This window comes from Drosophila rhopaloa, unplaced genomic scaffold (genome assembly GCF_018152115.1).
Source record: "Drosophila rhopaloa isolate 14029-0021.01 unplaced genomic scaffold, ASM1815211v1 contig_115, whole genome shotgun sequence".
In the NCBI taxonomy this organism is placed as follows: Eukaryota; Metazoa; Arthropoda; class Insecta; order Diptera; family Drosophilidae; genus Drosophila; species Drosophila rhopaloa.
The window spans coordinates 5,005,430-5,016,834 of NW_025334990.1; the positions used below are offsets into that span (position 1 = coordinate 5,005,430).

Genomic DNA, 11,405 nt, shown 5'->3' on the forward strand with positions numbered 1-11,405 from the left:
CAACGCCAACGCCAACTGACAGCAGAAACACGACGGCGGAGGAGGAACCAGGTCTAGGGGCCACACTGAAAGAAATCAGGGACATCGATTTCTTAGAAAATCTGATGCAAATTAAACCAAAATATATAATTTAATAAATCAAGTTATGCTTCGTCCACTTAAAACGTTTAATACCAATTCAAATTTAAAGATTTAATACTGTTAATTCCAGTTAACTCAATAAAAACTATAAAAAACACCCAACAAACAAGTATGAGTTATTCACATTTTTTATATTGGGAATAGAAAAATTAAAATGATTTCCCATTCAAATGCCTTAACACAAAAAACAGAAAGATAAAAAACGATTACTGTTAAAAAAAGAATATCCTAAGCCAAAAATATCAAAAATAAGAATAAAGAAGGCTTTTTAGAAAACATTTGGATATTTGGAATATATATGGAATATTTAAATAAAGTTTTACTTTATTGATTTAATATTGTGACATATAAAATTCATGAAGTGCTCGTCAAGTTTTTATTTTATTTATTTCTCTGTGTTCGTTTTCTTGCAATCAATTGCCTAAAGGGAGGAATATTGGTAAAAATAATGCCTATCAGTTGACACAGCCGAAAGAAAGAGTTTCCGCGAATTTCTTGTTGCAGCTGCAATGCCAGATGAAGTTGCATTTGCATCACTTTCTGCGTGATGCTTTTACCATCACTCTTTCCACCTTTTCCCCTACCACAAGAAAAACACCTGCGGCCGGCACTTTGCCGTCATTAAAGCGCTCCCCAACCGAAGAAGTAGAATCATCAGCCATTTTTGGCTGGCAGGCCGGAAGCACTTTGCGTGCAGATTTATGGCTCGCCAAAGGCCAATCCTCCGTGGGAAATACATCTGCATGCATACTTTATATGTACATATGTATGTTCGCATGCGTGTGCTTGGGTTTATGGGCACATATCCTTCGGCGTTACACGCTCCTCCACGTTTTTATTTTCGAATGCACTTAAATTGCATTTGCTTTGGCGGCTGATAAAACTGTCGACACTTGACAACCTTATCGCCGCACTTAAATTCGGAAGAACAAACAATAGGCTCATAAATTTCAGAACGGATTATTGGCCAAAACTGTGTTCCCCTTTTATGATTTACATGCTTTGGCAAATCACGATAGTGAAAACATATTTCCTTGGGGATATAATTTTACATTAAATTGGATGTTGAACATCTGGAATAATTTTAAAACTTCGCATATTGGGGCTAATTATATTGCTTATATTTATTTACGATCGTTTTATTTAAATATTTTGTATTACAGGGAGTATTTCCATTTTGAAAATGTATTGTGCAATATTTATATTAAATATATATATATATTTTATTAAATATATATCTAGAACTAAATCATATATCGAAATAATTTTTGTCCAACATTCCAAAAAATAAGCACAAAATGCAAATAAAAATAAAAAACAAAACCCCATCTTTCACACAACTTTCAAAAATTAATTTTTTTATTTTAATTTGAATCAGTTTATATTATAAGGAATAAATAAATCAAACTTTGAAATGCGTTATATAAGTGGATTTTGCTGGGCTCATTGTTACATTTTTTGAAAATAGATAACCTTAAATACAGATGTTAGTAAAGGCACATATTAATTTAAATTAAGTTGATTAAAAAAATACACCAGTTCAACCATTTTAATGTGATTTAAAAAGTGACGTATAACTTAAAAATTAAATTTATTGGCAAAACGCCTATGATTCTGCCAATAATTCCCTATTAAGTGTGCACATATTTCGAACTCACTTAGTGTTCCATTTTGTGCCATTTTTTTCCAGCCAAATGACTTTTAAGTGTCAGCTGAAAAGCTTGAAGTGAAATCAGCCATGGCACTTGAGTTTTCCCACCCAGAATTTTCTTTTTGGAAAACCGCCCAACCTTTGACTTCGGCTTAAAGTTGTGTGTTATGGCGCTCGACTTGTTTGCCTTTCATTTGCTGTCCACTCACGCAGCCTCACTTCACTTGGCGCGGCCACTTGCCGGTAATCTCTGCCCCCGAAACACCCACCCCCACCACCTGCCGCACACCCACCACCCACTCCAATGCCGTGCACATAATCCGTTTAAAATGAGCGCTGTGCTCCAGTTTCCGCTGCTCCTGCTTTTGAGTGCACTGAAATTAATTTAACGACTTGGCGCACTTCAAACTGCACAAAACATATGAGTGGTGTGGAAAAGGGAGAGGTGGCAGCTTTTCCTGTTGCGCACACAGGGATTTTGGTGGGTGGGAGAGCTGGGACAATGGCAACTTGACCTTGACACGTTCGAGTTTTACAGAGCCTTCTCGTCCTTCCTCCCGCATTTCAGTCTTTTTATACCCTTGCAGAGGGTATTATAATTTTGGTCAAAAGTGTGCAACGCAGTGAAGGAGACATCTCCGACCCTATAAAGTATATATATTCTTGATCAGGATCACCTCCTGAGTTGATATAGCCATGTCCGTCTGTCCGTCTGTCCGTCTGTCCGTCTGTCTGTCCGTCTGTCTGTCCGTCTGTCTGTTTCTACGCGAACTAGTCTCTCAGTTTTAAAGATATCGAATTGAAACTTTGCACACACCCTTCTTTCCTTTGCACGCAGTATATATGTCGGAACGGCCGGGATCGGCCAACTATATCCTATAGCTCCCATATAACTGATTGATCGGAAATGCCATAACTTTGGTGTTTGTAAAGTTAGGAAGCTGGGCTCTCCTATGGGTTTTATATTTGGCCAATCAATCCGACCTACCAAATTTCATAAGGATCGGCCGACTATATCCTATAGCTGCCATATAACTGATTGATCGGAAATGCCATAACTTTGGTGTTTGTAATGTTAGAAAGTTGGGATTTCCTATGGGTTTTATTTTTGGCCAGTTAATCCGACCTACCAAATTTCATATGGATCGGCCGACTATATCCTATAGCTGCCATATAACTGAACGATTGGAAATGCCATAACTTTGGTGTTTTTAAAGTTAGGAAGTTGGGATTTTTTATGAGTATTAAGAATGCATCATATGAATAATTTTGGAGAATATAATTTACAGAGTATTCTGCAAGGGTATATCAACTTCGGCTCCGCCCGAAGTTAGCTTTCCTTTCTTGTTTTTTGTTATATTTTGTGCGACTTTCGCTTGGCTTACGTAAATTCAATTTTCAGTTTGATGAAAGCAAAGTTCACGCTACAAACTAGTGTGTGTCCCTGTGTGTTAGGACTACCTGAGAATCCTGTGCCTGCAGGTATGCACACCCAAAAAAAAAAGTGAAATATTAATAAAATATTAATAAACGTGTATTAAAAAGAAACTATGGACAGTATTAAAGCATACGTATTAATTCAATATCTAAGAACATATACCGAAAAGTCTACAATTCTAATATGTGGTGTAATTTCTATACTACATACAAATAAGTTTTCAGTTTAAAATAAATACTCCTGGCTTCAAGAAAAAATCAGCATTAATTTATTACCAAATAATATGAAACCTATACTCAGTAGTAGTAATTCAACACCACATATTATAAGGCCCATACTCTGTATTTTAAAATTTAAGCCGAAGTTTTAATATATATATATTATATATATATTATAAATCATATATTTTTAGTGTCCGACTTGTGGGTTCTGGTGCATAGCGCTAAAACCAGCTGGGAATTATATACCCACAAGTGAATGCAAACTCAATGTAAAAGATGGTTGATTCCACTACCAAAAATTTTATGTGTAGGATTTTTATAGATTTATATGTAGAGTTGAAAAAATGAGCACACGTTGAGTTAGAGTAAATCAGAAATTCGGTTTAATTTTACTTTCGGTAAAACAATCCTTGTCTTTGAGTTAAAATCCAAACCAAACAATTACCTCGAGTTTATGCCTCCTTTTTTTAAAACACTTCATAGATTCGTACCTTTGTGTTCCTAGTATATTCCTATTTTCTTGGAAAGGATCAACGAAAAGCCTTCTCAAAGGTATAATGAGAGTAAGTTAATATTTCAAAATAAATTGTTCTGTTTTTCTCAGTGCAGGTGATATTTGGAGGAGGTATTGGAGAGCGTGTGATTTGCACAATCTGCACACAACTCGAAATTAAATTCGGCCTCGGCAACAGCTCGAACTTTTTTGCGAAAGGTCAAAATGTTAATGTATTTGAAATGAGACGCCACAAAGAAACGAGAGGGAAAGGAACAGGATAAAATATAATGGGAGAGAAGCGAAGGCGGGGGAAGCAGCAGCCGTAAAACGAGACTCAGATGCAAGATACAGCACAGAGAACTTTCTCCCCTCGGAAAGTGGCAAAAACTTGTCCATGTTCATTCATCTTGACACGGTCGCCAGCGGGCAGACAAACTCCCACCAAAATAAAAAGAAACCAGCAAAAAATACTGAATACTTGGGCCTATACTTTAGGTACGGAATCTAGTAATACCCTTTTAAAATATATCAAAATCCTTACTCTTGGGATAATCTTTCAAAAAGCTTTTAATTACATTATCTTTAGGAAACCAAAATATACCATTGCATCTAAACACACAATCCAAAACAAGTGTGTTCCCTTCTTGAATTAAAATAACAATTCTGTAGGTTAATCTTCGATAATAATCTATAAATTCCTATGTTAGACTTACTTTTGCAAACAAATCATTTGGAAATAATTTTAAATAAAACTTATAAATTTGATAAATAATTATAATCATCTGATAGTACTAATAATATAACAACAATCATCTAAAATATATCTCTAATTTAACAAACACATAGGACAAAAATTATTCAAATTGTAAAAATAGTTTCTCTAAAATAGGTTCAATGGTAATGACTTCATATCCAATTAAAAAGTATTTTTTAGAAAACATGTTTCAAAGACTTTGAGGAACTGCATTAACTATAACTTCTTTATTTGACCAAATAAATGCTTCTGCGGCTGCAAAATCCTATGAAAAATCAACTTCAAACCATCGTTCCTTTACTGAGTTACAATTTTGATGGGAAAATCAAATGCCCTCTGTCAGTGTAGCAAAGTCCAAATAAAAAAGATGTCTGCGAGTGGGAAGGTGGAGGGCGTGGAATGTTTAATGCGATTTGCCACACGTAACTCAGTCTGGGGAGACTGTTGAATTACTTAGAATACAGAAGCCCACTTCGTGTTATACTTTTGTGCTTTATTGAAGAGGGATGTACATATGTACAAACTTATTTGCCCTGATTTGGGTCCAAAATGCACAGCATTGTCACGGGATCCGTCAAACAATCTGGAAAATGTTTGAGTAATTAAATTAATTTATTAAATAAAAATTATTTATGTTACTTACCCCCCGCTGCAAATGAGTTCCAGAGAGCAAAAATTAATATTAAAGCGAGCAGATACAGTTTCATGTTGTGCTTGCTTCAAGAAAACTTTTGAAAGTGAAGCTGTAATTGAAAACGTACTAGATTTGTTTCTTATCAGTAAAATAATTCTCATTGGAACTTCCCACAAAGCTCTGATCGAAAAGAGAGCTGAGGTCAATCTTATAAGCAATTGCAATTGGTGAGATAAGAAAGTTTCACTTGAATTGATAAACTCTTTCAAACAATGTAAAAAATATAAATAAATATAAATATATATATAAGGACCTGCTCTTACCCGCTTCTATTGTATGCATTGGGTATGACAAGATAAGTTGGATAAAATGGATTAAAGGCTCTTAGCATTGGCTCTTAATTTTATTACTCATACGTACTGTTGCCATTGATGATATAATTTATACATTTTTTTATTTAATTTTCAACTAAAAAATAAAACGATATCAATAGGTGACAATCTTTGAAGTAAAAGAACATTTGGTTTCTTTTTAAGTATACAAAAGAATACTACCAAATATATAAGTTTTCGAATAAATTTATTGAAGACGAAAATCAAACGATGAGAGTAAGATTAAAATGAAGACAAACACCAAAAACAAAATATTAAGTGTCTTTAAATAATGTTTTATTGTGTTCCTTAAAAAAATATAAAAACTCTTATACTTAACAGCGTGAACTCAACGGGCAAAGCGTTTGGATAATTGTTTTTTTAAACCAAACAAAATCTATGTTTTAATTCAGGGTTTAAAAAATATATTTTGGAGCGCAATTCGGCTATCGATAACGATATTATTTTGTCAGCTGTTGAGTGAGATTATAATTTGGCACTTACCAACACTGCGTAACTTTTCATCTGTAAAAGAACAACAAAATAGGAAGATTTACATTAATTTGTTTAGTTAGGCTTAGAAAATAAGGTCTGCGAAATGGCTGAAACTAAAGCCAATCCCTTCGACATGGACAGCTCCACTTTCGATGCGGAAAAGTATCTAGAGAGACTGCTGAAGGTGGGTATGGAAATACGCTGAAGTAACATCCAATTACTGGACGTATGTTTTAATTATTATTCATGAATTTAGGACTGTTCCCTGAGGCAAATTATGGATACAGAAGCGGCGGTGGTAAAAGACACCCAAACTTTGCATTCGGATATGCAGACTCTTGTTTACGAGAACTACAATAAATTTATCTCCGCCACGGACACAATTCGCCGAATGAAAGATGACTTCAAGCAGATGGAAACGGATGTGAATCTGCTGAAGACCAAGATGCAATCTATAACCTCATTTAGTGAGCAGATAACTGGGACACTGCAGGGCACCAGATCGCAACTCTGTCGCCTGTCCGAGAAACATTCGCTGCTCAAGCGACTGCAGTTCCTATCCACGCTCCCGGCCAAGTTAAAATCCCTGATCGAGGAGCAAAACTACGCCCAAGCTGTCCAGGATTACCTGCACGCCCAGAAGGTGTTCGCCCAATACGGCAGGCAGCCCTCGTTCGACGGAATCCAGCGAGATTGCGATGCCATTATGGCGGATCTGAAGGAACAATTGCGGAAGGACTTTCAAAGAGCGGGAAACACAGCCCAATCGTTGACGGAGATTGGAGAGCTGCTCTTGCAGCTGGACGAGAAGACCTCGGATCTGGCCAGCGAAATGCTGACTTGCGCGGGCAAGCGACTGCACGAGCAGATTGTCATGCTGCAGGATCAGACGGAGCGGGACATGCTCGAGTTTGTGGACATGGGCATCGATGGCTTCCTCAACGACCTGGCGCTGGTCGTGACCTCCTACTTTGACATGTTTGTGGCCAAGCATTACGAGCAAGAGCGGTATATTTATTATTAATTTCTCATCTTACTTTTATATTAATATCCCTTCCATTTTTAGTGATGACTTCCAGGAGAACGCCCTGCTGGAGCTGAATGTCTTCCTCAACCAGAACATTGACAAGTATCTGAATCTTGTCCAGGATCGCGTTGAGTCCGACATTGGCTTTGGGGACACCCAGGTGATGCTGCGGGCTCTGGATCGCCTGCATCGGCGCCTGCAAGCCATGCGGAACATCTGTCGAGGCTTGGAGGTGCAACGCAACACAGTCTCTATTATTATATCGGCTGCCCACCAACTCTGTGATGCCCACGCCAAGAACCTCAAGGATCACTTTGCCGATAGCTTGAGTGCGGTTCGATTGTCTCTGGTTTCCGCCAAGAGCGATGCAGCTGCTGGTCTGAATCTCAGTGATCTGATCAGCAACCTGTATGTGGCCATGGTGGAGAAGATCAAAGGCGTGCTGCAGGATTTGCTTATATTCCTGCGCACCGATTGGTCGTTCAACATTAAGGCAGAGCACAAGGGCGCCCTTTGCGTGGAGGGCATTCGAGAAAACTTGCTGATAGGCTTTCTGCGCCATATCGCCAAGGTGATGTGCGGTTTTGGTGATGCCTCTAGCTCCAGTCCACCAAATCTGCTGCTAGTGCTGTCCAAAACGTGTCTGGAACTAGAGCAGCAGGGCGTCCACATACTGGTAAGCATTCTTTTGTTGGCATTATCTACAATTTCCATAATAAACATATTCCTTAGATCGCTTTGGTGGATGACCTGTACGAAATCGACTCGGAGAACAGTGCCACACTGACCCACGAAACCGAGATCTGTGCAGAGATGCGGGAAACGGCACAGGCACTTCTGGACTCTTATGTACGGCTTCAGGGCACCAACATATCGCAAATGTTGCGCAAGAGCGTCGAGACACGGGATTGGCTCAACTGCTTGGAACCGCGATCCGTGCGGGCAGTGATGAAGCGCGTGGTGGAGGAGCTGGGCAGCATCGAGACGGTGGTGGCCAGCCTTTACGAGGCAACAACGAATACTGCGTCAGGATTCCGCACCACAGCCAGCAGCGATTCCAGTCGTAAAACATACTTCAGTAACTTTGCTTCCACCTCCAAACCACAATATCGATCCAATTGGTCTAACTACACGCCCTCGCAGTTGGAGTCCAGCTATGTGTCCAACATACACCGATTGTTTTCAGAGCGAGTGGAGATATTTACTTCGGTGGAGTTCACCAAGGCCTCAATTGTGATGGGGATCATTAAAATTGGTCTTAAAGTAAGAGATTATGTAAAGAGTGGCATTATATTAATGATATTTCTCCTTGTAGACATTGCTAGAGTGCGTGAGGCTAAGAACTTTCAGTAAGTACGGGCTGCAACAGATCCAGGTGGATGCGCACTATCTGCAAATGAACCTATGGCGCTTTGTTAGCGATGAAAAGTGAGTTTGCTACGATTTGAAGGAGTTGGGAATAACGAAATAATGGTTTTTCAGCCTGGTCAACTTTCTGCTGGACGAGATTCTTGGCTCAGCTGTCCAACGCTGCTTGGAGTCCGTTTTAATGGAGCCCAATGCTGTGGAAATTATTTGTGAACGGGGTTAGTACTCGCTCCTTAAACTGAATAATGCAACATTCCACTTAAAATCTCCGTCTATTTTGTTAAACGCTGCTAGCCTAAGGATCTTAAAATAAACTTCTCTGTTTCTAAAATGGAATGGGAATTGAGAGAATTTCATTTTACAGAAATTCATCAACTCCCATACCGCCAATTAGTTTTGTAACAGAGATGCAAATACATGTAACGACTTTCAACAGAAATATGTTTTTCAATCTGTGGTATCGGGACTAAGACACAGGGTGAACTCGATGGTGTCGGCCTTGAGATCCACGTCGCTGTTCGCCAAGATAATGCTGTGTGTGGTTTCACCTCCATCCTCGCCCGTTGAGATGGTCAGAATGCTGGGCGCTTCCTCATTAATGGCTTTTCGTTTCTCGGAGCGTGCCTTTCGCGCCTCCTCGAACTCCTTGGGATGACACTTCTTGCGGTGTGTGTGCTGATTTGCATTCGAGTTGAAAGTCTTTGGGCAGTGGGGACATTTGTAGAGAACCTCGCCCGTGTGCGTGGTCATATGTTCCCTCAGCGTAATGGCCTTCTTGAAGCCTTTTCCGCACACGCTGCACTCGTGCTTCCTATCCGTGAGATGCACGTACCGCTGGTGACTGAGCATGGCGCTGCGGTTGGGCGATACCTTTCCACAAAGGTCGCAGGTGGCTGCGGTGCCATTGTGTCGTCGCACATGCTTCTTGAGGCTGTGTTTGTTCTTGTGCCAGGATCCACAGATATCACACTGCACCTTGGGTTCGGTGACTCCAGCATGCTCCAACTGATGGCGCTGAAAGGCCGCTCGACCACGAATGACCTGGGCGCAGATGTCGCACATAGTGCCGTAGTTGCCATGGGCCATCTTGACGTGCGTGCAGAGCAAGGATTGGTTGGGAAACCTGGAAAAAAAAAATGGGAATAAAGGTAAAGACTAATTTAATATGTGCAATGCAAGACAGACCTCCTCTCGCAGAGATCGCACACCACATTACGCTCCTTGTGAATAACGCGGTGCTGATCCAATAAATACTGCTTGGTGTATCTCTTGGGACACTGCTCGCACATAAAGGTCTTCTCCTCCTCCGGATGATGCTTCAACAGCTCATGGTTTCTCAGACACTGCTTGTCTGCGAAATGCTTGTCGCAATGAGTGCATCTGCAATGAAATTTCTCATTTATTAATAGCCCTCTTGCAATGATTTCTCTATCAGATTGGCTTCCTCCACTTTACCACTCACTTAAACTTCTCGGGATCGGCATGACGATCGATGTGATCGGTGAGGAAGGAGCGCTTGTAGAACTTCTTGTTGCAGCAGATGACATACCCCTTGCGATGGTGCTCCTGCATCATGTGCTTGCAGAGGAGCAAATATGTTTCCTGACCCTCGTGGCACACATCGCAGGTGAGTCGCATATGGGCAGAGATCTTGGCATCGATTTCCAACATGCTCTGTTTGTAGTCCGCATAGCGTTTGGTTTTTTTCAAGGTTGCTTCTGGCTTGCAGGCGTTTTTCTTGGCTCTGGATTTTGTCGCAGGAGGTTTAGTTTTTTCTGGTGGTGGCGGAGGAGCAGGACTTATTGCCTGATGCGATTTACTCTTGGTGGTGGATCGTGTCTCTCTCCGTTCCTCTCTGGGTATGGTGGGTACGGGATCTCGGAGGTTCTCTAGGTCCGGCACTGGTTCCGATGCCTCCTTAATTAAGTCCTCTTCTAGAGGCTTGGATTTCTCTTGCTCCTCCTGCTGTGCGATGACATCGCTGAGAAACTGCTCGTTGTTGAAGGAACCACTTTCGTAATCGCTGGCGGGTAAGCCCACCTCCTGATCCTCATCTTGCTCATCCTCCGGAAGATTAAAGTCCTCACCCGGCTCTACTTTTCCCTGATCCTGGCCAGATTTCAGCGAAAACCTTTCCGTAAGCAAACGATGTGCTCTTTCCACCTCACCATAGAACTGGTGGAAATCGTTCACCTGATTCCAGCAGGTCAAACAAATCACCGTGGATATAGGATCATCGCTTTTAGGCTGAAATTAAGCAATTAATATTTATAGTTTCCCAACAAAAAAGAACCCGGGATAGGGCTTACCTCAAACCAAAAGTATTTGGCCAGCACATTAGCCACATTTAGGGAAAGTCCATCGTCTTCGAAAATCCGTATAGTATCCGAATCGTTGGCGTTGTTCAGGCACAAACGGCAAATCATGCTTAAATCAAAACATTAAAACTTTTAAAGCAAAAATGTTTTGTTTGTTGACTTTTTTGCTTAAGTGTGGCTGTATTTCAGATGGTCAATAAATACCTAAGGAAAAGACAATCGATATCGAAAGAAATATCGTTAATCGTAATCGAAACCAGTCGCCAAATTTGAAAATGTATAATACCTTTTGTAAGTGAAATACTTAAATATATTTATTCAATTCATTTTAAAGATTAATTCATTATTTACTTTAATAAGCTTGCCTTAAAAGCTCTTAAAATATTTTATTTATTACATGTTCTATTGATTCTTCCTCTCTTCCATTAAACCATTTATTACTTTAAATATATTATTTCATACTCCCCAGCTTTAAATATAATCATCAAAAA

At 39.9% G+C, this 11,405-nt stretch overlaps 2 protein-coding genes and 1 long non-coding RNA gene across 4 annotated transcripts; 1 reads left to right on the forward strand and 2 right to left on the reverse strand.

Annotated features, from left to right (window-relative positions):
- Positions 1–5,173: 5,173 nt before the first annotated feature.
- LOC108053336 lies at positions 5,174–5,434 on the reverse strand. The gene is made up of 2 exons (XR_001769691.2): positions 5,345–5,434; positions 5,174–5,284 (listed from the first exon to the last, which is right to left on the reverse strand). It is a non-coding gene; the product is annotated as an uncharacterized LOC108053336 (long non-coding RNA).
- Positions 5,435–6,225: 791 nt separating this feature from the next.
- Positions 6,226–9,035, forward strand: LOC108053397 (vacuolar protein sorting-associated protein 51 homolog). 2 transcript variants are annotated; one of them, XM_017136037.1, is made up of 7 exons: positions 6,226–6,385; positions 6,458–7,209; positions 7,268–7,904; positions 7,961–8,491; positions 8,544–8,656; positions 8,711–8,814; positions 8,891–9,035. In XM_017136037.1, exons 1-7 carry the CDS (start codon positions 6,305–6,307, stop codon positions 8,893–8,895), a joined length of 2,223 nt encoding a protein of 740 aa, XP_016991526.1. In that variant the 5' UTR covers positions 6,226–6,304; the 3' UTR covers positions 8,896–9,035. The 2 variants fall into 2 exon arrangements, with proteins under 2 accessions (XP_016991526.1, XP_016991525.1); XM_017136036.1 differs by having other exon boundaries at positions 8,711–9,035.
- A 3-nt stretch (positions 9,036–9,038) lies between these two features.
- Positions 9,039–11,081, reverse strand: LOC108053398 (transcription factor grauzone). The gene is made up of 4 exons (XM_017136038.2): positions 10,906–11,081; positions 10,059–10,843; positions 9,782–9,976; positions 9,039–9,719 (listed from the first exon to the last, which is right to left on the reverse strand). Exons 1-4 carry the CDS (start codon positions 11,020–11,022, stop codon positions 9,044–9,046), a joined length of 1,773 nt encoding a protein of 590 aa, XP_016991527.1. The 5' UTR covers positions 11,023–11,081; the 3' UTR covers positions 9,039–9,043.
- Between the last annotated feature and the right edge of the window lie 324 nt (positions 11,082–11,405).